We start from the raw sequence: 25,820 nt of genomic DNA on the forward strand, positions 1-25,820 counted from the left end.
TCTTCCTTCCTATTTCCTTATCTCCAAATACCATTGTTTTTGTTTTATCAGTGTTCCTAATTAGTCCCGTACCGCTTCCCTTCTTCATTTAACACCCGCACCATTTTCGCTAGCTTCTCCTCATCTTCCTCAATGATAACTATATCATCCGCAAACCTCAAGTTGTTAATTCTTTTCCTGTGCACAGATATCCCTTCTACCTCTTCCTTGATCTTGTCCATCGCTCTCTCCAGATGTGTGATGAAGATACTTGGTGATATTGGATCTCCTTGTCTCGTACCTCTACTTGTTTTAAACCAACTTCCCAACACCCCTCATGTTCTCACTGCTGCCTCCACATTATCATTGATATCTTTCAACAACCGTATTAGTCTGCTATCCACTCCGTCTGACTCCAAAACCGCCCAAGTCACTTTCTGATCTATATTGTCAAATGCCTTTTGAAAATCGATGAAGCAAGCGTATACATTTTTGTTCTTTCGTTGAGCTTTCTCTGCTATCAGTCTTAGTGCCAATATCTGCTGTATGGTACTTCTATCTTTTCTGAACCCTGCTTGCTCGTCTGCTATATGTTCTTCTATCTGCGATCTTAATCTCTGAGTCAGTATCATCATCAGCACCTTACCTAGATGACTCATTCGGGCAATCGTTCTGCAGGGCTAGCACTCCAATGTACTTCCTTTCTTGGGTATTGTCACTAGCACAGATCTTGTCCATTCCTTAGGTGCCTTCCCTTCTTTCCATGCTATATTACATAGTCCGTGTATTTCCTGAATCATGCTTTCTCCGCCATATTTGATCATCTCTCCCGTGATCTTATCATTTCCAGGGCTCTTGTTGTTCTTTAGTCATTTCACTGCTTTTTCTACTTCCTCCTTTGAAATATCAGTCTCGCTCTTGATGCTCGGGGGAGATAGGTCTTTCAATTCTTCAATTACTCTCTCAGACACTTGGGTCCAACTGTGCTTTGTACAGATCAGTGCAATATTTCATCCATCACTGCACAATCTTCTTCCTGTTCATAAGCACGTCTTCATTCTCATCTTTGATCGCCATCTGCATCGGTTGATATTTCCTATTAATATTCCTAATTGTTTTATACACCTCCCCGCTCTTACATTCGCCTTAATACCTCTCAATATCTTCACATTGCTCCTCTAACCATTTCTCCTTGTCCTTTCTGGCTGTTTTCCTCACCTCATTGCATTTCATCCTATATTGCTGTTCTGCCATCTCAGAAACCTCTCTTTTGATCTTCAACGCTCTTTTCTCTTGAACCAACTTCAGTGTCTTCTGAGTAATCCACTTCTTATTGATTTTTTCTTCTTCTGCAACAGTCTGTTCAATTGCCTCTTCTATAGCAATGGCTACCCTTGCAACTCTTATCTAGGTCTTTCTCTGTGGTGATATTCTTAATCTTCTCTTCGAGCGCTGTTCTGTATGTATTCCCTGTTTCTTCCTCACATAGCCTCACCACATCTCTTCTTTTCTTAAACTGTGTCTTACATTTTCTTTTGAGTTTTATCTTAATGTTTGCGATCACTAGACTGTGGTCTGAGTCTATATCCAGTCCTTGGAAAGTTCGGCACTGCTGTACTGATATCTATATTCTTCTTATCAAGATCATTTCTATCATGTTCTTGGACTTCCCGTCATTCGATCACCATGTCCACTTCCTACAGTCCTTTTGTTGAAATCTGGTGTTGCAAATCACCCTCTCATGCTCTGTGGCAAACTCTAACAGTTTCTCACCTCGTTCGTTTCTTTCTCCATATCCAAACCTTCCCATGACTCTCTCCCAACCTTCATTATCTGTTCCAACCTTCGCATTCCAATCTCCTCCCATGATCAACACATCTTTCTTCAGTATCTCCTCCACCGTCTTTGTCAAGTCTTTATAAAATAGCTCAGTCTCTTCCTCCATACTGTCCAACGTGGGTGCATACAGCTGAATGACCGAGATGTTGAACGGTTTTGCTTCGAATCACATGACCATCATTCTTGCACGGTTTGTATCCTAATAAGGCTCTTCTAGCTGTTTTGCTAAGAAGAAATCCAACTCCTGCTTCATGCTTTGTTTCGTTTCCTGACCAAATGACTTCACAACCGCATATCTCTCCTGATCCCATCCAACGCATCTCTGCCAGTCCAAGTATATCACATCGATATCTCTCCATTTCCTTCTGAAGCAGCTCTAATCTTGCAGTTGCCCACAGTGTTCAGATGTTCTATGTTCCAATGGATAGCATATGTTACTCCCTCTGATTTGAGATGTGCAGTAATCACTGCCAGCATCTTGGAAAAGACTCCTGGAGTGGTGGATAGGCCAAAGCATAACACATGATATTCGTAATGGTTGTGACTCACTGTGAAGTGTGGAAAGCATCTGTGAGTGGAAGCAGGCATCTTGAAGGTCACGGGCTGAGAACCAGTCTCTCTTGTTGAGTGTTGGAATTATGGTGGCAAGAGTGACCATCTTGAATCTATGATTGTGGATGAACTTGTTGAGTCTTTGAGATCAAGTATTGGTTTATCACTCTCCAGATTTCTTCTAGGTAAGGAAGTAGTTGGAATAGAAGCCTTTCCCATGGTAAAGCTGCGTAACTGGCTTCACTATTCCTATTTGCATGAGAGGTTGAACCTCTGCAAGGAAAATATGTTCATGAGATAGGGTCCCTGAAGAGGGACAGAGAGGGAAAATGGGTGGGCAGAATGCATATAAAGGGGATGGAATATCCAAAATTGATGACTTCCAGTATCCACTGATCAGAGGTGATGTTGGCCCCTTGTTAGAAGAAAGGATGCAGGACGTGACCAAAGGATAGAGAAGTTACTCACCGTAGTAACGGTGGTTCTTCGAGATGTGTCCCCGTGGGTGCTCCACAATAGGTGACGGGCTTGCCCGGCGCCGCAGATCGGATCTTCCAAGCAGTTTCTGCCAGACCGCGCATGCGCCGGTGCGCGCCGCTCCCTTGCGCGCTCCTGGCCATGTGCGCGATCCGGTCCCCGCCAGTTCCTCAACCAACCGCCTCGGGTGCCCCTGCAAAACACTAACAGAGATCCGAAGCGGGGAGGATGGGCGGGAAGTGGAGCACCCACGGGGACACATCTCGAAGAACCACCGTTACTACTGTGAGTAACTTCTCTTTCTTCTTCGAGTGTCCCCGTGGGTGCTCCACAATAGGTGACTACCCAGCAGTAACCCAAGATAGGAGGTGGGTAATCGGATTATGTGCAGCTTGTCCCCGAGAGGACCGCTGCGGAGAGACGGGTATCCTCTTGGAATACCCTGTAAAGGGCGTAATGTTTGGCGAAGGTGTCGTAGGATGACCAGGTCGCCGCTCTGCAAATGTCTTTTAACGCAACGCCCTTGAAAAAGGCTGTTGATGCTGCCACCGCCCTGGTGGACTGAGCCCTGGGAGTGGCCGATAAAGGAGTCTTTTTGAGCTCGTAGCACATTTTTATGCAGGATACAATGTGCTTTGAGATTCTCTGCGATGAGAGACCTTCTCCTTTCGATTTGGGAGCGAGGGAGACTAGGAGTCTATCCGTTTTCCGGAAGGACTTGGTCCTGTCTACGTACAAGGCTAGCGCCCTCCTCACATCCAGGAGGTGTAGGCGCGCCTCTTCGTTGGAGTTATGAGGCTTTGGATAAAACGAGGGTAGAACACTAGGTTCGTTGATGTGAAACTCGGAGGAAACTTTGGGAACAAAGGCTGGATGCAGCCGTATGGTTACCGCCTCCTTGGAAAAAACAGTGCAGGGTGGCGTTGCCATGACTGCCGCGAGCTCGCTCACCCTACGAGCTGACGTAATTGCAAGAAGAAAGGTCGTCTTTATTGTAAGGAGGCGGAGGGGAACCGTGGCCAAGGGCTCGAACGGTGGTCCCATGAGTGTGGTAAGCACCAGGTCCAAGTTCCACGAAGGTGGAATCGGTTTCCGAGGGGGGTAGAGGTTTACCAACCCTTTGAGGAACCTGGTAACCATAGGGTGGGCGAACACCGTGTGCCCTTCCTCCTCATGTCTGAACGCCGAGATGGCGGCGAGGTGGACCTTTAACGAAGATAGCGAGAGTCCTCCTCTCTTGAGGTCCAGTAAATACTGTAGAATTGTAGGTATAGGCACCGAAAGGGGGGGCCAGTTGTTTGGTAGAACACCAGGCCGTAAAGCAAGTCCATTTTTGTTTGTAGGTCTTCCTAGTGGAAGTCCTCCTGCTACTTTCTAGGACTTGCTGTACTTCCACTGTGCATGTGCGCTCTAGGGAGCTGAGCCATGGATTAGCCACGCTTGCAGTCGCAGGCTTTGGGGGTGCGGATGCACTATGGACCCCTGGGCTTGCGTGAGCAGATCTGGCGCCGCCGGAAGAGGCATCGGTGGACGGTCCGACATGCGCAGGAGTAGGGGGAACCATTGTTGGCGATCCCACGTTGGGACTATCAGGATCATCCGGGCCCTTTCCCTCCTGGCTTTTTGCAAAACTTTGTGGATCAGCACTGTGGGAGGAAACGCATAAAGCAGGGGGACCCCCCACGGGATCGCGAACGCGTCCCCCAGGGACCCCCATCCCAGTCCTGCCCTGGAGCAGAATCGTGGGCACTGCTTGTTGTGTTGAGTGGCAAACAGATCTATTTGGGGAAAACCCCATGCGTGGAAAATCGACCGTAGCAGATCGGGACGGATCTGCCACTCGTGTGTGAGCGCAAAATGCCTGCTCAGCTGGTCTGCCTTCACGTTGTGCGCACCCGGCAAGTATGAGGCTTTCAAGATTATATCGTGGGCGATGCACCAGTTCCATAAGCGGATTGCTTCCGCGCATAAGGCACGGGATCGAGCTCCTCCTTGCCTGTTTATATAAAACATGGTGGAGGTATTGTCTGTACTGATCCCGACGACTTTGCCTTGTATGTGGTCTCGAAAGTGTTTGCAGGCGTTGAACACTGCTCTGAGCTCCAGTACGTTGATGTGTAGTGACTGTTCCGTGGGTGACCACAGTCCTTGAGTCACCTCTTCGCCCATGTGCGCTCCCCACCCTATGAGGGAGGCATCTGTAGTGAGAAAAACCGATATTTGCGGCTGGTGGAAGGGTACCCCTGTTAGCAAGTTCCTGGGGTTTACCCACCATTGCAGGGATTGGCGCACCCCGGCTGTGGGCGACACCACCCTGTGAACGGTGTGTACTGCCGGTGTGTATACACTCGCCAGCCAGTGCTGCATGCTGCGCATGTGTAACCTGGCGTTCTGCACTACAAACGTTGCCACTGCCATGTGGCCCAGCAGCTGCAGGCACGTCAAGACCGGCACCGTAGGGCTGAAGGTGATGACTTGCACGAGGGAACCGATGGCTCGAAAGCGAGCCTCTGGTAGGTATACTCTCGCTGCAACTGAGTTTATGCAAGCCCCTATGAACTCTATGTCCTGTGTGGGGTCTATTTGTGATTTTGCCAGATTGATAACCAGGCCAAGTGAGGAGAACGTGTTTGCTGTGACGCGTATCATGCGCAGAACCTCCCCTTTCGAGGCCCCTTTGAGCAGGCAGTCGTCCAGATACGGGAAAATAAATACCCCCTGTCTGTGCAGGTAGGCTGACACCACTGCCAAGGTCTTGGTGAAGACTCTGGGGGCCGAGGAGAGGCCAAATGGTAGGACCTTGTATTGGAAGTGTTCGTTGCCTACCATGAACCGGAGGAATCGCCGGTGAGCCGGATGGATGGTTATGTGGAAGTACGCGTCTTGTAAATCGAGGGCTGCGAACCAGTCTCCATCGTCCAGAGCTGTAAGGATGGAGGCGATTGTGGTCATCCGAAAACGTTGCTTGCGCAGGTACCTTTTGAGGCCGCGAAGGTCTAAGATGGGCCTCCAGCCTCCTGTCTTTTTCTCCGTGAGGAAATACCTGGAGTAGAACCCTTTCCTGTGCAGTCGCTCCGGCACTCTTTCCACCGCCCCTATAAGCATGAGATGGTCCACCTCCTGCCTGAGCCTCGCTACCTGGGAGGCCTCCTGGAGGTGGGGCTTGGGTGGAGGTCGTGACGGTGGGAGCGACTGGAAGGGGATGGCGTACCCCGTGGCTATGATCTCCAGCACTCATTTGTCTGTGGTGATCCTTTGCCACTGGTCGTAGAATGGTCGGAGGCGATGGTGAAACAGCTGCTTCGGATGACCTTGTGCGATGGTAGTGATGGCGCAGCCCTGGATCTGTATGTCAAACTTGTGGCCTTTGGCCCCGCCCCGAGGACGCACGGCTCTGTTGTGAGCGTCGCCTGGGAGTTCTGTACTGCTGGTGCTGTTGATGTCGCCCTTGCTCGTAACCCCTGTGATACTGGGGGCGCTGTTGCTGGTACTGGTACCGCCTTTGCTGAGGGTAGTACCTTTTCTTTGCGTATGGAGGGGTGTAAATCCCCAGGGTCCTGAGTGTGGCTCTTGAATCTTTCCTGGAATGAAGGACCGAGTCAGTTGATTCAGCAAACAGCTTCTGCGAGTCGAAGGGAAGGTCAACTATCTTCGCCTGCAGATCCCTCGGTATACCCGAGGTCTGGAGCCAGGACTCCCTTCGCATCACCACTGCGGTTGCTGTGGAACGTGGTGCCGTGTCCGCAACGTCCAAAGCAATCTGAACTCCCATCCTCGCAGCCGCGTAGCCTTCTTGCACTATGGCCTTGAGGACCGGCTTTTTGTCCTCTGGAAGCGAGTCCATGAGGGAAGTTAACCTGGAATAGTTGTCAAAATTATGGTTCGCTAAGTGCGCTGCATAATTTGCCATTCGCAACGTTAAAGTGGAGGAGGAGTAGACCTTTCTGCCGAACAGCTCTAGCTTCTTGGCATCTTTGTCCATTCCCCCTGTTTTAAATTGAGATGTTTTTGATCTTTGTTGCGAGGACTCCACCACCAGGGAGTTTGGCTGTGGGTGGCTAAACAGGAACTCCATGCCCTTCGCCGGCACGAAGTATTTCTTATCCGCTCTCTTTTGGACAGGCGGAATAGTTGCAGGGGTCTGCCATATCGTAGTGGCGGACTCTAAGATCGCTTCATCAAGCGGTATTGCTACTCTGGAAGAGGCCGGAGGTCTCAAATTTTTGAGGAGCTTATGGTGTTTCTCTTGCACCTCTGCTGTCTGGATGCCTTGCGTGAAGGCCACCCTCTTAAACAGCTCCTGAAACTGTTTGAGATCGTCCGTAGGATGGACGTCCCCCAGGGCCGCAGCCTCGTCTGGGGAAGAGAGTGAGGAACCGCTGGGGTACATATCTCTGGACCCTTCCGGTTCCTGCTGGTGATGGTACACCCTCTCGCTAGAGGTTTGCGAGGGAAAATCTCGGGGTTCCATGACCAGTCCCCCTTGAGATGCTTGAGTCTCTGTCCCTGGTCGCGACTGCCCTCGGGGGTACGAGATAGGTTGTGGGGATCTTTCCCCAGTAGATTGCCGATGGTGTGTATGCCCCGCGTGGTAGGGGCAACCATGGCAGTACAGGCACTGTTCTTGGGAGGGTGACCTAGACCACTCCCTTGGTGCGTACCCTCTGCGTCTGGGGGAGGGAGATCGTCGAGACACTGGAGAGAGCGACTTCGCATAATAGTCCAGTGGTTCAAACCCCAGGAAGGGTGAAGGTGGTGCCAGCCATGGCGAGGCTGGTTGTAAAAATGGAGAAGGGGGTCCGGGTAGGCTAGGGGGGACCCCTGCCTTCTGGTTGGAGTCTGCAACGTAAGCGGAGGGCTGTGAGAAAGCAGCTCCACAGCCCTGTCCGGAGAGGGGCTGCAATGCCTCCTCTTGTGTGCAGCCTTCCCCCTCCCTGGAGAAGGTGACTCCGCCCCCTGACGCGCGGGGGATCCCGGCCCCGTCGGCACCGTGCTAGGCACGCTCGAAGGCGGTGCCGCACGTGCGGTGTCCTTCTGCGCCTGCAGGCTACGTGCCTGCGCGCTCTGCACCACCGGTTCCGTCGGGGTCGGTGCCGCTGCCTGTGGTGACGCCGGTACCGGCGCTTGTTTAGCCGCCGCCCTGCCTGCGGTGCGGGGCGGCTGGCTGATCATCGGAGGCTGAGCCGTTTGCACGTGGCTCTCCGTGCCGCCGCCGATCAGCTGTTGCTGCGGCTGGGGGCTGCGTGCTCCTCCCGTCCCGCTCACTGTTGCTGCCGGCAGGGATCGGGCTGGAGAGACTTTCCTCCGTTTCTGCGCTGATGGAGTGAGGGAGGCAGCTTTCCTTTTAAGGGCCCCGGAGGGTCCCTCCTGCTGCGGCCGCTCCGGCATGTCTGGCTGGAGGGCCTTATCAAGAAGCAGCATTTTAATGCGCATCTCCCTGTCTCTCCGTGCTCTGGTTGTTAATTTAGCACAGAAGGCGCATTTCTGTGCCACATGGGACTCCCCCAGGCACCTTATGCATAGACTGTGCCCATCGGACACTGGCATCGCCTCTCGGCAGGACTCACATTTTTTAAAGCCTGAAGAGGACATTGTTGGTGAGTCTTTGAGTTTTTTTAAGTGGGTACTTAGCACCTTCTTTGTGCTGTTTTCCCCGTCCGATGGCCTGCCTCAGCAGGAGGGCTGATGGCCGTAGCTCCTGGCCTCCGGCGCTTGTTACTGGGACTGGCTAAAGCTGTCCCGCTCGTAGTTTGTTTGTTGTTGTTTGTTTTTTTTGTTTGTTTTTTTTTTTGCAAAATAACAACCGGCTAACTCGTAGTAGCCTAAGTATCTGAAAAACTTTGAAAGAAAAACAGATAAAGTCGCTGAATACGCTATTTGGCCTTAGCCTAGTCGGATTCCGTCTGCAGCCGACGGCGGTTAAGAGGAACTGGCAGGGACCGGATCGCGCACATGGCCAGGAGCGCGTAAGGGAGCGGCGCGCGCCAGCGCATGCGCGGTCCGGCAGAAACTGCTTGGAAGATCCGATCTGCGGCGCCGGGCAAGCCCGTCACCTATTGTGGAGCACCTACGGGGACACTTGAAGAAGAAGGTCTTGTTTCTGCCAACAGGAGGTGACATCAGACACCTGATCAAATTTTCAAAGCCGCTGCTTAGATCTGGAGGACTGGTTAGTTGAACGTTGAGTCTTTTGGCTTCTGCATCTACTAGGCCAGTTTGCAGGCATTTGGTCAAGTGGGTGGTACTGTTGCCAACTGTAGGTTTCCTTGGGTTTCTGGTATGGCATATACTGTTTGTATTTGTTGGGAGAGGTGTATACCGCCCCCCTATTCCAAGGGTGACCCAGGATTCCTTCATTGTTTGTAGGACCTTGTCTGTTTTGGTGGCAAAGAGGGACACTTTGACAAAGGGGAGGTCCTCTACTTTCTTTTGGAGCTCCCTGGTCATCACAGATGCTTGAATCTATAAAGCTATATTCATGACTACTGCCGCTGCCATAATGCTGGCTGATGTGTCTGCCACATCCATTTCACTCTGGAGGGCTGTGCACAATATTGCTTGACCTCCTGGAAAATGGCCTGGAGATGTGGTTGCTTTTGTTCTGACCGATGTTCCTCCTGGAGCTTAGTATATATGGTGTAATCATAATTTGCCAGCAGAGCATAGTAATTGGCTACTCTTAACTTTAAAGTGGTAGATGTATAAACTTTTCACCTGAATAAGTTCAGATGTGTGTGATCCTTATCTTGAGAAGTAGACCTGGCCTGTGGGAGTTTCAGGTGCAGATGGACTGAGTCAACCACAAGGGAGCTTGGTTTTGGATGGGAGAAAAGGAAGTCCATATCTTTCACCAGAATGAAGTACTTCTTATCTGCCCATTTGCTCAAAGGGGGAGCTGTCACTGGTGTGTGCCATATTGTTTCCTCTAGTTCCAAGATAGTCTCATCCACAGGAAGGGCTATTTTCCTTCCAATGGACAGTTGTAGTATTTTTAAGAGCTTATGTTGTATCTCCTGTACCTCTTGGAGATCAATCTCCTGGGCCATGGCAACCCTCTTAAAGAGGTCTTGGAATTGTTTCAAGTCATCAGTAGGCATTCATGTGTCTGGTATGACCACTTTGACTGGCAATGATGATGATGAATTGTATTGTGGGTTCCACTGCTGCATGGGGGCATGATGCTGAGGTTTAGCTTGTAACATATCCCACAGTGGATTCTGCTGTGTGCGTGATGAATGTTGGGACAAGAACCTGATGTCTTGTCCTCCCATATCTGTACTACTGTGAGCAAACGACAGTGTAGGAGACAAGGTTGGCTGATCTTTTCTGGCAGGTAGTGAGTACTCAGAACTGAAAACAGGGGACTACAGCACCAAATGTACCTCAATATCTTTATGTTGTATGAATTGCGTTGGTGCCAAGGATGTCTTTGGTGCATTCTGGTTAGGCACTGACTGGGTCTTTTGTGTCAGTGCTGTGGCCTGTGTGGGTGCCATTGCTGATGGACATGACATGTTGGTGTGGGCTGGTCTTGGTGCAAGTTCTTATGCCATCGGTGCCACAGCAGAGTATCGATGCCTCAGCTCCAACTGTGTCTGTTTGTTTGCTCTAGTGGTGCCGGTGGTGCTTGTTTTGTCACTGGAGCTAACTCTGGAACTTGGCACTGCAGGCAGCAATTTCACTAGAGGGGCTCTTTTGTGAGAGTCCTGATCTGGTGCAGAGGAGGCTTGTTTCCTCACAGAACACGAATTCTGATTTTTTTCTCTGGCCCCATTTTTGTGGTGGCTGTAAGAGTCCTCCTCTGATGGTTATGGGGACTTTTGTAATAAAATCATCTTGAGGCACAACTAGAAGGCCAGAGCCAGATGTGACAGAGAGCTATTACAATAAGAACATTTCTGAGATATATGGCTCTCTCCTAGCCATCTGACATAGGCAGAACGCCCGTCAGAGATGGGCACAGCGTCTTTGCAGGTGTCATATATCTTAAAACCAGGTGAACCCAGCATGTTGAGGGAGGACTTGAAGAGGGGAAGGAGGGAGGGTTAGGCTCTCAGGTCAGGAAGGGGTGCACAACTTTGTTTTAAATGGGCAAAGACGTTCTTGCAAGGTTACATAAAGGGAACGAAGGCTTGAAATAACTAAAATATTTATTTGTTTTCACAGGAAGAAGACTGACTCCTGTAGTTCCATCTGCTGCTAAGGACAGCAGAGAAGGAACTGAGGGAGCAATGCTGCGCATTCAGTCAACAGGCACAAACGATACCATGACGTGCTGACTACATATGCGGCGTGGCAAGGAACTACTAACAAAAAACTCTGCTTGCCAGCACAAGGATGCGCTGGCACCCAGAGTGGGGCACCCATGGAGACATAACTCAAAGAAGAACAACAGTACATTAATATTCACATCCTCCTGCAAGTCATACTTCAACTACAACTACATAGCAGGATCAACAGAATCAGTAAACTTTTTAAAGTAAAGAATGAGCATCTTTTATTTATAATACTTATAAACCAACATTAGCATGAATAATCTGAGACCAAGAAAGGTGAGTACCACAAACAATTATGCCATTTAAAAAGTTATTGCTTAGTTACATGGAACCCTGTATTTGACCTTGTTGAGAATAACTAAAATCTGTTGGAAAACAGTCTCCCAATTTTGCATTTCATATAATTATTACATACATACAGAAAACAACAAAAATGTTATTTAGGTTGTACAGTAAAATATTTGAATGTTGGGAAATGCTAAATTTAAGACTGTCCAAGAAAGCTTAATTCATCCCACCCTGTAATACCTTCTAATTACATGATCAATATTTTTTTCCCCAAAATTTATACCCTACTCAGTGCAAAAGTTGGACAGTGCTCAAGGAATGATGCAGCTATTCAGTGTTTCTTATCGTTCCACGTGCTGCATCCTGCCTAAGACTGCACTGAATGTGAAATTAATTAATGTGTGAGTTTTTCTACAGTTTTCACCACCTATATCTGATAGCAAAAACACCTATAATAAATTCTATGATGTACATCTGATACAACCTCTGACCCCCTCCTCCATTATGCAGCAGTTGCAAGGTTTAAACTCTAAACCTTTATCACAGGCTTGTAACACTTAAGCTAATAGTCCAACCAACGTGAGCTAATAGTAGCAGGAAGCCACTATCCCAGCCACGACAGAGGATGAAGCAGAACACATTGTAACAGTGGTTTATATACACAGAAAATCACCCGTTTTTCAGAATGCATAGGCAAGCACAAACATCTGGCACACTCAGAGATAGTACAACAGTGGCTGAAATTTAGCTTTGCCATAAGTTATGTTAGGATCTACAGAGATCTATTTCCAGCTTAACTAACCTAGAAGGTCCTGATCAATAATGACTGTGAACCACACAGAATTATTAAAACTAGCTGTAAGACGCAGAGAACCATGAATACTAGACTCACTGGTTCCCAATATAGTATATCCTTCCTTGTAATTTAGGACATGACTTCCCATAAGAGAAATGTGACAATTTACGATTACACTAAAATAATAAAGAATTTTATCTGCACGTAGTTATTTTTTTCTCATTTATCTAATTATTTTGGATGTCCACAAAACATTTAATCATAAAAGCAGAAGTTTATGCAATTTAAAATAAAAAGACAGTCAAGCGACTGATGTTTGCGATTCGTAGGTTAACACTGAAATTATGTCCGAAGAAGAGAGCAAGGCTATAACTCAAAGAGAAAGATCGACAACAGAATAACTGTGAGTTCAACCAAAATATTTCTGTCATCTCCATTCTGCACAAAGATCTAGTATACCTTTTGCAGCTTCTGGTTAATATCCTCCCTGGCTGTAATTTTCACTTGGAGTTCTGCTTCATATTCTTCTCCCATGTACCGACGACGTTTAGAATGTACATTATCCATATCCTCTGATTTGGAACGCTTTCTTCTTGACACTTCACCTGGAAGCACATGGCACAGTGACTGCTGAGGAAGTTTTTAAGGAAAATAAAAAACAAAGGAAGCCTACACCTATCAGTACCTTCTGTTTCTTCCTTTTGTTCAAGTCAAAAAAACTCATTATTCAAAGAATGACAGGATCTTTGGAAAATCTCAGATATTAAATGATTTATCTTTTTCACAAACCGGAGTCCCCCTACAGTGCAACTTCAATATGGAACTTTAACTCAATGTACAGAAGAACAACCATCACCCTTCTAACCTCCCAAAATGCATGGCTATGCAAGCACCATTCTTCCCTTCTCACTTACCTTTTTTAAATCAGACCTTTCTTCACCTTTGTGGCCCTGTAGTGACATACAGGTCAGTTATTTCCCGTACTGAGAAATGGGACAGTACAGGATTCCCCAACCAATCCCTCCCCTTCTCCTGCCACAGTACACCTCTTGTAATGCAGGTGTATGCACTTTATCCTAAGCTACAATTAATGGAGGCTACTGCAAGAATAAAGACAGTGAGAAAAAGTGAGCTTGGTACAAAATAGCAAGATTGAGAGTAAAGAGGTAAAATTAAACAAATTAACAATTAAATTTAATATTGGATTGGGGGGGACCTGGTACACCTGACAGTTACTTTCCATTTCACACAGTACCTGGTATGAGTGCTAACTCAAATTTTGAGATCTGTCCATTCACCATTTTCAGCTGCTATAGAGCTAATTTAAAAAAAAATAATTTGCATGATCACCTAACCTAGTATCTATGCTTAGAAAAGTTTGATTATTTTAATTTAAGATGCTATTGAAATGCAAGTACCTAAAGAATACAAATATTTTAATAGGAGATATTAACTGACAGTGTCAACATCCAAATTTTTTTCCGTTTGTGAATTTTCATCATAAAAAGGAAGAATAATTGCTAATGCTCCAGCTCTGATTTCTCCATCAGAAAGTATCTGGATGTTTTTAGACATCAAAACCAAAAGAAAACCTCTGAGCGGAATCAGCATAGTCCTTGGACTACCACAGACAAATGTACTAAGAACATTCATACATGCACTTCAAACTTGCAGTTTTAAAAAATGTTATTAAGTTTAAGGTAGTTACAGCGTTATTATATAAATATTTCTCAATTACATAATAGCATGCCTCTCACATAAAAGTACTGAGACAAGCTGAACACGGATATTTAATTCTACAGCAGGGGTCAGCAACCCCCCGCATGGGTGCCAAGAGTGACACACAAGCCAATTTTCATGGCCGTATGAGGTGGAGGGTCAGCCCCATCCTTCCTCTCACATACAGCCAGGAGCTTGCTCAAAGCCACGATGCCTATGGACTAACAAAAGACCGCCTAATGCTACCAAACATCACCTAAACGGCAAAGCTTTGCATCTTCATTTATTACTGAAGCTGTTGTAAGTAGGATTATTAATGATCTTAAAAAGTCACATTCGCACTCAGACTATACTTCGAGGTCAAAAGGTCAAATTTCAGCACTGTGCCTCCGAAAGGTTGCTGACTCCAGTTCTAGAGCAATGCTGCACTGATTCTTTCATTCTTCCTGTTAATATGACATAACACCTTTAATGTACATACTTCTGTCTGGAGGTCTGGCTTCTTGGTGCTCTTCCTCATCTCTTTCTTTATCCTGTTCCTTGTTTTCTTTTTCCACCTCTTCCACCTCTTCTGCAAACAAAAACAGATGACCAACTTTTATTTCTTTATTCATGGCAAAAGCAATATTAAAAGCAGAGTCTTCATGGGGTACAATAATTCAAGTGTCTTTGGAATGTCTTGTTTTGGCTGATGAGCCTGAGGATTCCTATGCATACTTGCACAAAGTCATCCGAGAAACAAAAAGTCAAGTGCGATAGAGGAAATACCTTGACAATAAAAGATGGTAGCTAGCAGTACAAAACAACAAATGCCTTTACACAGCAACTTCTCTATTTAAACACCTTGAACATTACTTAACATTCTGAAAGCTGAAGAAATAGTATATCTGTTAAAGTTATGTTCAAATGGCTGCCTAACAGAGATCATTTTCCATTTTTCGTATGCATGAAAGAAAGAGTTATACAAAAGCTTTAGTTCTTCACTCACAAAGTATTCATATTTTTATTTTTCTGTGAATAAATACATACTTAGATTATGTTGGAAGCCATAAACTGGAAAAGTGTTTTCCCGCCTTAATACTTCCATACTAATAAGAGAAACGGGGTGAAGTATCTTTTATCAGACCAACTTCCACTGATGATAGAGACAAGCTTTTCAGCTTACACAGAGAGTTCTTTACTTCCAGCAAATGTCATCAATGTGCAAATGAAAATATGGAAAAAAGGGAGAACTGGGATTAGGTGATTACAGATTGTTGTAATAAACCATAAATCCAGTGTCCCTTTTCAGTCCATTATTTTTAGTGTCTAGCAAAGTTACGAGTTTAAATTCACAGGCTCATCTTTTGAAGTGTTGTGTAGGTTTCCCTTGAGGATGAAGGCTGAGGTCTGAAATAGCTCAATCATTATGTGACAAGTGTTCACCCAGAGTCCATGTAATGTTTTTGTCTTTTGTAATTTTCCTGTGCAAGTTCAAGAGTATGGAAATTATGGGTGAAATGAAACAGTTATTATTAGCACATTTAGTACACTTTTTGCCTCATTGACCTTAAAGAGGTTAAACTAGATGCTCGGGGTGCTCATAATCCAAGTGTAACTCTGCAAGAGCATGTGTAAGCAGCTGGAGTAGAGGGGGGTGCCTCAAAATATTTCAGACACTGTTTTCAGGGGGTAAAGGCTGAGCTGCGACATCTCATATCCCAAAAAAAGGGGTCAAACAAGACGTCTGAACTCAGGAGTTCTTTCTAAAATCCCGTAACTACAAAGTGCCTGGGCTCTATGTCGCTGGTTTGGTAGCATATGCGAGCCAGCAACTGGGTCCATTTGCAACAGACTTATAAGCAAGTGAGTAAATAAGAGTAGTACTGGGCCATATTGTGGCAGGTTCTATAGAAGATACTAAATGATCTGCCTCAGAACACAGCTACTAGATTTCCATCCAAGGAAGGCTGGAAAAACAATGCAAGGAGAACATAGTACAGCTTTCTTCGACTTTGAAATTAGCTACACTTTTTAAAAGTGGGTTTAAAAATCATTAAGGCAAGAATCTTTGGCTACCTAAAAGACTGTGTGATACAAGATCTACTCCATGTAGGAACTCTTCATTTCAAAAGTGATTTATCCTTTTACAGACAGAGACTATATCAGTTCATTGTCTTGAATCAACAGAATTTTATAAATACACACACGCCAAAAGTGTGCCGTCCTCTTTTGTTCAGGACTTTGAGGTTGAGGCACCAACATGGACAAGAATACTTCCTGTTTAAAGACAGTCAGAGCTAAACACCAAGGTAAGGAGTTATACAAGACAAGAATCTCCTTACTACTCACATTTCAGATATAAAAGAACCTATGCTCCCAAAAGGATCCATACTGCAAAGTTAAGTAAGAGACACGGTGAATCACAAGCCTAACAAACTGAAATCTACTGTGTGCGCTATCCTGTTTCCATATGAGAGCTTTATGTTCTTCATAAAGTTTCTGGGTTTTACACATGAGGTTAATAAGTGAGAACTGGGTCTAGATTTTTAGGAAATGGTACTCCTTGATGGAGAAATACATTACTCCTTTGTATGAAGGTCCAGCAGGGGTAACAACTCTTTAATGATCATTTGTTGAAGGACTTGATCTTGGAAGATATCAAAGAAGGGAAGGCATTTCTTACAGCAATCTTAGGCAGTGAATGGATTCCATTAGTGACACTTGTTGAACTAGACTCCAGGCACAATAAGTTGAAGCAGCAGCATAAAAATTCCCGTGCTTGTCTCATTATACTGGTCAAGCAAAATGAACATTCACACAAAAACAGACCCACTAAATCAACACTTGCTGCAATAATTGCACCATAGTGTCATTCTACTGGCAAATGAAGAGAGACACTGAGTTGGATACCATGCGTAGGCAGCTGATTTTTCTTTTTGGGTAATTTGGATTCTGTAGTTTCCACATTGGTGCATTTGTCATTTAAAATTTCTGACAGCATGCTCCATACTTCATCCTGCTCAGATTTTTGAAGGCACTTTAGATTCTTAAACCTTGCATTGAGTACTGTAACTATCTTCAGAAATCTCACATTGGTACCTCCACCTTTTGTGAAATCTGCAATGAAACTGTTCTTAAAACCAACAACACACACTGGATCATAATCAGAGACTGTTGTAACATGATATGCATACAGAATGCAGAATGTTGTGTCCCCTGGATTTCCTGCAAGGGGATCTGGAGTGACTCTACTAAGTTCATCAGGTTTGGAAAGGCCTTGAAATTATCTGCAGAAGATGGCATAACTGCCTCATCAAGAGGATAGCTTGTTGGCCAGCAGTATCTCCTAACCTATCACTAGCTCCTGCTCCTTTAGAGGTCTATCTCGGGGGATGGCCCTGCTGTACCAGTGGCTGTTGGTCTGAACAGACCTTATGCAAACGGTCAACACAAGGAGCCTTTGGGTTCCAGAAAACCCATGGTGATGATGTACAGGGGGGGAAAAAATCACGAGCCTAAAGATGTTCCTGTTGAGGCTGACATCAATGTCTGTGGGTTCCTGGGGTCTTCTCTTTGGGAAATACATACAGAAAAGAAGGTGAAAAGGGAAAGAAATAGAATTTTGCATAGAAATATCAGAAACAAAAACAGATATCTACTTATGCCCTGTGGAGGAGCCCCCTGATAGTGGTGCTCAGAGCCAGAACATTACGAGAAGTTGCTGAGGGGCTAGCAATCATGCCAGTTCTGGTTACCAACCATTTGTGTTAGGGTACACTAGACAGGAAATCTGGGGATCGTGACGTTTCCCTCTTCAATATCCCTTAAGAGAGAAAATCCAGGTTCTTCAGCAACTAGAACATCCTCATGAGAGAGGAACCTGCTTGATACCAGACAGTCTGGACAGTACTCCACCAGGACCTCATATGGTACTTGAGACAGTGCAGAGGTATGATCTGTGCAATCCTTGTGGTCCAAGAAGGATGGACCGAAGCATAAATTGAAGACTTCTGAGAATAATATGTGCTCATAGAAGAGCTGCACCTGAAGATAACAGAAAGTGATGTTTAGTGTGGTTTGCCAAAAGACTTTTCAGTGTGGAATATGCAGGGGGATTTGTGATCACCTAGTCTGACCTCCTGCATAACTCAGTAATTCCCACATAAAACCAACAGTTAATTGCTGAACTATACCATACCTTTTAGAAAAGTGTCCAATCAAGATTTAAATTGACGAATAATCCCTCACATCCTTTGGTAAATTGTTTCCTTTGTTAATTACTTTAGACATTAAAATGCCCGTCTTGTTTTCAGTTTGAATTTCTTTAGTTTCAACTTCATCACTTGTTATTTCTACATTTTTGTCTGCTACATTAAGAGTCTTCTATCAGATATCTTCTTGTGTTGGTATTTCTAGACTATGAACAAGTTGTCTCATAATCATCTTTTCGATAAACTTAATAGACTGGTGGTCCATAGGTCTTTCATTGTAAGGCATACATTTCAGTCCACAAGTCACTCATACCGCTCTTCTTTGAACCCTCTTCAATATTTTAAACAGCCTTTTTGAAAAGTGGGCACCAGAACTGGACACAATATTCCAATAGCAATTTCATCAGGGCCATATGCAGAGGACACATATAATCTCATTACTCCTACTTGATACAGTCTTTATACATCCAAGGAGAGAATAGCATAGCCTTTTTGCCCATACCATCACACTATGAACCTATGTTCAGTTGCTTATCTGTCGTGACAAAACATTTCCGGGGATCATTTTCCAAGCTACACTTATAGGATGCTGCAGTGTAACTCATTATTTTTTTGTTCTTCAGATGTACAGTTTTGTTTTTGGCTCGTGAAAATAGATGTTTAACTTTAGGAAGAGTACCTACCCCTTTAACTGAAAGATTTGATTCAGGGAGTGCATCTCACAAATCATATGTTGGAAATTAAGTTAATCTGTAGATGTGACCTCTCAGTGCTTTAAAGAGCAGATCGGGAGTCCAGGTAGGAAGAATCACAATTCCATGCTACTGCTGTTCTGAGAACTGCACTTTAGATCTTCAGGAATCATCACACACATACTCAAATGTGTCAAATTTCAGCTCGCTCAGAAACTGCAGAATAAGGTATAAAAGGAGGAAGTCCCTGGCAGTGCTCACTGTAAGCTGTGCACCAGTACAGCAGCTCAGGAGAAACTGAAATGCCAATCAGTTGATTAGCAGAGAAACCACATCTATGTTTTGTGTTTCTATTGGTGGTGCATATTCACACATGCCTAGGCAAAAATAAAAATAACTATTCCACACATGGATGGAAAGGATTAGAGGGAAAGTTGGTCCCCAGATCCCTGAATCTGTACCAAATTCTGTTATTTAGACACTCTGCACTAAAGCTACTAACTCTCCAAACCGTCACCTTGACATAGTGAGTAAACTTGAAAGTTCTGACACACCTGAGGACGATGCCGTAAGGAGTCTCGTCACCCATGACGGAAATATTGGGGGAGGGCCCTCTTGCAGACAAAGAATGAGCGTAGAAGTCCTCAACAGCAGGATAGGCAGAGGGTAGCAAAGGTAAAGCTACAATGGCTGTGAAGGTGGATGAAGATTGCAGCAGACAGGAGCCTCGCAATCATTGTGGATCCCATGCCACTGGACTTGGGCCTTCTGTCCATCAAGTACTGTGTGGTGGCTGCAGTGCAACAGTCCCCCCACATTAGTAGTAGTCACGCACAGGCATCTTCCTGTGCAATACTCTCCTAAACATAAGCCCTATGGTGACTGGCAAATGGTGATGGAAGCAGGACTGTAAAATCTGGAACCTTTTAGTCAGGCACCAGCATGTAGAAGATGGATGTACATCAGTCGCTCTGTTTCAAGTACTGAGGTGGCAGAACCCGTCTGGCTGCTGCATACATGACTCAGCAGCCCTATTTAGGATCTGCTCTGCTCACCCTACATAGGGACGGGGGGTGAGCAGCTGCCTTCAATACAGTCCACCTCAACCCCCCGTCTGGATAACTGTGTCCAATGGGTTCACCTCTATGTGGTCAAAATTGAATGGTAAACTTGAAACATGGGATATTCGGACTCTAATGGACAACCCAGACAGCACATGACCCAAAAGAGACACAGCTATTATCACCTGCCAGCTGCAAGTTTCAATGTCGATATAGCTGCCTTGGCAGAAACGCATAGACCAGAAGAAGGACAGCTAACAGAAGAAGGTGGAGGGTACATCTTTTTTTGGAAAGGAATCCCAAAGGAAGAACACTGGGGGGCACAGGAAGCAATGTAAGGACATGATGAAGACACACATGAAAAAGTGTGGCCTCAGTGTTGACACTTGGGAGAACCTTGCTCCAGACTGGCCCTAGTGGCGAGCAGTAATCCACGAGGGGGTGGAAAAATTTCAGAGGTCCCACTGCAGTACAAATGAGGAGAGGCAGAGAAGAAAAAAAGAGTGTCAAAAACTGCCTTGCGTCCCTCCAACTGCCCCTTCTGTGATAAGAACTGTGGCTCCAGAACTGGGCTGGTCAGCTATCAATGGACTCACAAATAGGATGGTGACATGAAGACATCCTACTCATTAGTGAGTGACCATCAAGAGAGAGTAAAACTAACAAGTGCAAACTGACGTCCTCCACTCTGAGCAGACCAACAAACACTTTGTCCATTCTTCTGGCAAAAGGATCTTCCAGCTGAGCCAATGAACTCTCAGATTTAGGGAGATTGTTATATATATAATATATATATATATATATATATATTTTGATTAAGGGACGATACAACAATTCCTCAGTTGTGCGCAGAATAACCTTTCAAAATATTGCCTTGCTCAATTTATGAAGATCATGACTGTAATGTTTTCCAACTTGACATGGGTCAGGCTATTCATGATGCACTTTTTGAGAGACGAAGGGTGATGAAAGGTTTCTTTCCAAGAGCAGACCAAAAAGGGAAGTGGATTCTAGACTGTAGCAACTTAAATCAATGTTATTTTAGTAATTATTTAAACTAACAATTTCATTTTTAAATCACTGATTTAAAATTTGAAAATTTGTGTTATTGGAACGTTAGATTACAAAGTACAATGGACTACATTATAAATGGGGGTGGGGTTTATGCCACTACACAGGTACTTGAATTTTACACAACAATTATAGGCATATATTGAATACTATGCTCCTGCTGCTGTATACACTTCAGCAGGTACACAAATTTTACAAGTATCGGAGGGGTAACAGTGTTAGTCTGGATCTGTAACAGCAATGAAGGGTCCTGTGGCACCTTATAGACTAACAGAAAAGTTTTGAGCATGAGCTTTCATGAGCACAGACTCACTTCATCAGATGCACAGTGAGTCTGTGCTCACGAAAGCTCATGATCAAAACTTTTCTGTTAGTCTATAAGGTGCCACAGGACCCTTCATTGCTGTTACAAATTTTACAGTAGCATAAAGAGTTGCATCTACTACAAGAGATTAACTTGTGCTGTTAAGCTTGTATAAAAGTGTTTGCAGGATCTAGAAGCCTAAAGCAGGAGTCAGCAAAAAACAGTTACTTACTTTCATAACTGGTGTTCTTTGAGATGTGTTGCTCATGATCATTCCAATGTAGGTGTACGTACATGCGCATGACAGTTGCCTGAAGGATTTTCCCCTAGCCGGTTGCCGTTGGGTCAATGGCGCACTCTCTGGAGTGGTGACGAGACAGTACTCAATATAGGCGCCACACACTACTGCCCCCTGCTCAGTTTCTTCGTGCTCACTACTCCAACAATGGGGAAAGGCAAGAGGGTTTTGGCATGGACATGAACACCACATCTCGAAGAACACCAGTCAATTGAGTCACTGTATTACCTTCTTTGAGTGACTGCTCACGTGTATTCCAATGTATGTGAATGCAAGCTATGTTAGGAGGTGGGGTCAGAGCCCTGGAGTGATTGTAGGGCAGCCCTGCCCACTGCAGCGTCCTCCCTAGTGTGCTGCGTGATAGTGTAATGGGCTGAAAAGGTGTGAATGGAAGACCAGGTGGCAGCCCTACAGACTTCCAGAATAAGGACATGGGCTAGAAATGCTGTGGAAGAGGACTGCGCCCTTGTAGAGTCAGCCCTGATATGAGGAAGAAGAATACCTGCAAGCTGCTAGTATTCCTTAATACAAGTCACTATCCAGGAGGAAATTTTCTGGGACAAAACAGGGAGCCCCTTCATCCTGGTCCACTACAGCCACAAAGAGCTGCCACAACTTTCTGAATGGCTTGGTCCTGTCTACATAAAAAGCCAAAGCCCTGCAGAGTTCTAAGCTATGTAAACTCTGCTCCCTTCGAGTAGCATGAGTCTTAGGGTAAAATGCAGGTAATAAAATATCCTCATCAACATGGAAAGAGGAGACCACCTTTGGCAAGAAAACCGGATGGGGTGTTAGTCTAAACTTGTCCTTGAGGAACACCATATAGGATATATCCACTGTAAGGGCCTTCAACTCAGACACTCTTCTGGTTGATGTGATGGCTACCAAAAAGGTTGTTTTGTAACTTAAGAACAGGGGGAGCAAGAAGCAAGGGGTTCAAAAGGGGACTCCATAAACTCAGCTGAAATCAAATTGAGGCCTCAGCAGGGTAATGGGTCCTGCACAAGCGGCCTAACCCTCTCCAAGCCCTCCATGAATCTCTTGACCAAGAACACTGATGAAAGACCTGGACCGGGATGAAAGGCAGAAGTAGCTGCTAGGTGTACTTTGACAGAGAACAGGGCCTGCTCTGACCGGTATTGTGGCCTGCAAAAGGACATAATCCCGTCTAAAATGCCCAAACTGCAAACCTTTTCCACTTTGTCAAGAAGAAGGCCCTCATGGAATGTTTTCTACTATCTAAAAGTAGGTCCCTTGCTGGGTCTGAGCAGGAAAATTCCATGGCACTCAGCCATAAAGCTTTCGTGCTGTGAAGTGAAGGGACAGAAGACTGGGATGCTGAAGCATCCTGCATCAACAAGTCCTGGCATAAAGGGAGTGTTTTCAGCTTGCAAACTGATAGGCCCAGCAGAACTGAATACCACTGCTGTCTGGCCCACACTGGAGCTATCAAGATTACCAACGCCTGGTCCACTCAGAATTTTGAGGAAGACCCTGTGGACAAGGGGAACTAGAGAAAATGCATACAGTAGGAGACCAGTCCAGGATATGTCGAATGCATCTGCCCAGGATCCTTGACGCTTGTTCCGGTAAGAACAAAATGTTTAACACTTCACATTGAGGCACGTAGCAAACAGGTCCACTTGGGAATAACCCCAAACTTGGAAAATTGATTGCAAAAACCCCTGGGTGAATAGACCGCTCATAGTTCATGAAGGACCTGCTCAGGTGGTCCGCTATGAGCCTGCAAGAGAATTTTGTGGTGAATGCCGATCTCCCAAAGCCTGAGGACTTCATGACACAGGGGAGAAGAGTGTGCACTCTCTCCTTCCCCCCAGTCTGTTGATATAATACATTACTGTCGTGTTGTCTGTACTCACTGACATGCAATGTGCTGCTACATTGTCCCAAATCACCTTGCACGCCAAACTGATTGCCCTGAGCTCTCTCACACTGATGTGAAGCTCAAGGTCTGACACACCCCAGAAAGCCTGAGTCTGGCATTCTCCCAAATGTGCCCCCCCAGCCTAAATCTGACAGGTCAGTTATCAGGGACAGAGAAGGGTGGGGAATCCTGAACTGCACCCTCACACACACAGTCCAGCCAGAAATGCAGAGTCCGCAATGTCTGCTGTGGCAATGTCACTTATTTGTCTATATTGTTCCTCACATGGTGGTACACCAACACAAGCCACAACCGGAGGGGACATAGTCAAAGTCTGGCACGTTGCACCACAAACATACAAGCTGCCATGTTCCCCAGGAGCTTACATGCAGCACCTAGCCATCGTGATGAAGAACCTGATCATGTCGTTTATGATGCCAGCCATAGTCTGAAACCTGCTCTCTGGGAGGGAGGCTCTGGCAAGCACCACATCCAGGACAGTCCCCACAGAGTTCCTTGAGTGGTCAATTGCTTAGCCATGAGGCCGAGACTGTTCAAAGTCTGGTGAATGAACATTATGTGCTGATGGACCTGGGCCTGTGAGCACCCTATGAATAACCAGTTGTCCAGGTATGGGAACAACTGGACACCATGCCTGTGGAGGAGGGCTGCCACCACCACCATGAACTTGGTGAAAACCCTATGGGTGTTTGCACAGGCCAAATGGAAGGATTGTGAACTGATAGTGACCTCCGTTCACCACATACCTCAGGAGCCTCTTGGGGGGTGGGAGAGGGAAAGAGACAGAAATGTGTGTCCTGTATGTGGACAGCAGCAAACTAATCCCCCAAATCCAGCAACAGGATGAGCCCAGAGAGACCAGGCAAAGCCTGATCTTTTTTACACAAACAACAAGTCCTGTGGCACTTTATGACATTTTCTGGAGCATAAGCTTTCATGAGCAAAGACCTGCTTCATCAGATGCATTCCTTTTTATTTCAAAATTAAAAAATAATGAGAATAAAACCCCTGGCCCCTGAATTGTGGGGAAACCTCCTCCATCATCCCTACCCCTAATCAAGTAGCGACAATCTCTTGCCTGAGCAGACTCTCATAAGAGGAGGCCCTGAAGAGGGAGAAGGAGGGGTTGAAAGGGGGGTCCAAACTGAACTGGACAGCATATCCCCTTTCTGCAGTGTGAAGGATCCACCAACCTAATGTTACACAGCACCAGGCAGGGCAGAAAGGGGAGAGGCAAAACAAAAACCTAGAACAAACTGGATGCATAATGGGGAGTGGTGTGGTGCTCTCGACTGCACATTCTAAAGTTGGACTTATGTCCCAGCTTCTGCTGTCCCTTGCCGAGCTCCTTCTGATGCTCTGACCCCTCTGCCTATTTTGATCTCTGGACTGATGAGGGAAATGCCTAGAGGGAGGGTGGGGTGTGTGAAATGCCTGAGTTGTGTCACAGGCGGTTGGAGGCCCAGTGACCTCAGAGTGGCTCTAGAATCTTTAAGTCTGTGCAGTCTCTTATCAGTCTATTCTGAAAACAGAGTTGGCTCCTCAAAAGGCAAGTCTTAAATAGTCTGCTGCAGCTCCATCTCGGAGGCCAGAGACCTGTAGCCATACCCCCTTTTTCACGGCCATCCTGGACCCTGTGACCCTTGTTGCCACATCAGCAGCATCCAAGTTGGCCTGCAAAACTACAAGAAATCAGCTTGTTCTCCCCCACTATAGCCATGAAATCGGGTTTGACATATGGGAGAGGTGGGGGGAATCAGCTCTGTAAATGTCTTAGAAGGAAGAAGCTGTATTGTATGAGTACCTGCTCATGAGGACTTGCTCATTAGCTAGGCACAGCTGTAGCCTCCATCTGAATAAACTTTTCTCCCATATAAGTCCAACCATTTCACTTCTCTGTTTTTAGGCAAGGGCCCCTGAAATCCGCCTCTCCCTGTAGTTGGCTGCATCCACAACCAGGGAGTCAGGAGTGGGATGGATGAAAAGGTGCTCATGCCCCATAGATGAGACAAAGTACTGTCTTTCATTTTTCCTCGCTGTAGGCTGAGCCAATGCCAGGGTCTGCCACATGGCTGTAGCCATCTGGGTCTTTATGTGAGGCAACCCCACGAAGGCAGAATATCCATCATAGGGTAAGCTTCATCCTTGACCTCCTCTGCCTGTATCCCCAAGCCCTGGGCCACCCTGCAGAGTAGCTGCTGGAGGGCCTGGCCATCTCACAAGACCAGGGAGGCAAGAGAACCAGCAACTGCTTTGTCTGGGGAGGACGACGAGGAGGTACCCACCTGCAACGTGCAGCCCATATCCATCACTGCTGACAGGCCTGGTGCACTCACCCCCTGATGCAAAAGGCACAGCTGTGACATCTG

General features: G+C 46.0%; 1 protein-coding gene across 8 annotated transcripts in view; it reads right to left on the bottom strand.

Moving 5' to 3' along the window:
* The window catches only part of ATF7IP (activating transcription factor 7 interacting protein), a 218,780-nt gene that overhangs the window by 81,411 nt on the left and 111,549 nt on the right, over positions 1 to 25,820 (bottom strand). For 6 of the 8 annotated variants that reach the window (XM_075010695.1, XM_075010701.1, XM_075010711.1 and 3 more), the window contains 2 exons: positions 14,408 to 14,497; positions 12,667 to 12,812 (listed from right to left, as the gene is read on the bottom strand). In XM_075010695.1, coding sequence (XP_074866796.1) covers positions 12,667 to 12,812; positions 14,408 to 14,497 — 236 coding nt within the window. The remainder of the gene's footprint in view (positions 1 to 12,666; positions 12,813 to 14,407; positions 14,498 to 25,820) is intronic. The other 2 variants (XM_075010686.1, XM_075010677.1) reach the window with 1 other exon arrangement.

The sequence above is a fragment of the Carettochelys insculpta genome, chromosome 1, assembly GCF_033958435.1.
Source record: "Carettochelys insculpta isolate YL-2023 chromosome 1, ASM3395843v1, whole genome shotgun sequence".
Classification (NCBI taxonomy): domain Eukaryota; kingdom Metazoa; phylum Chordata; order Testudines; family Carettochelyidae; genus Carettochelys; species Carettochelys insculpta.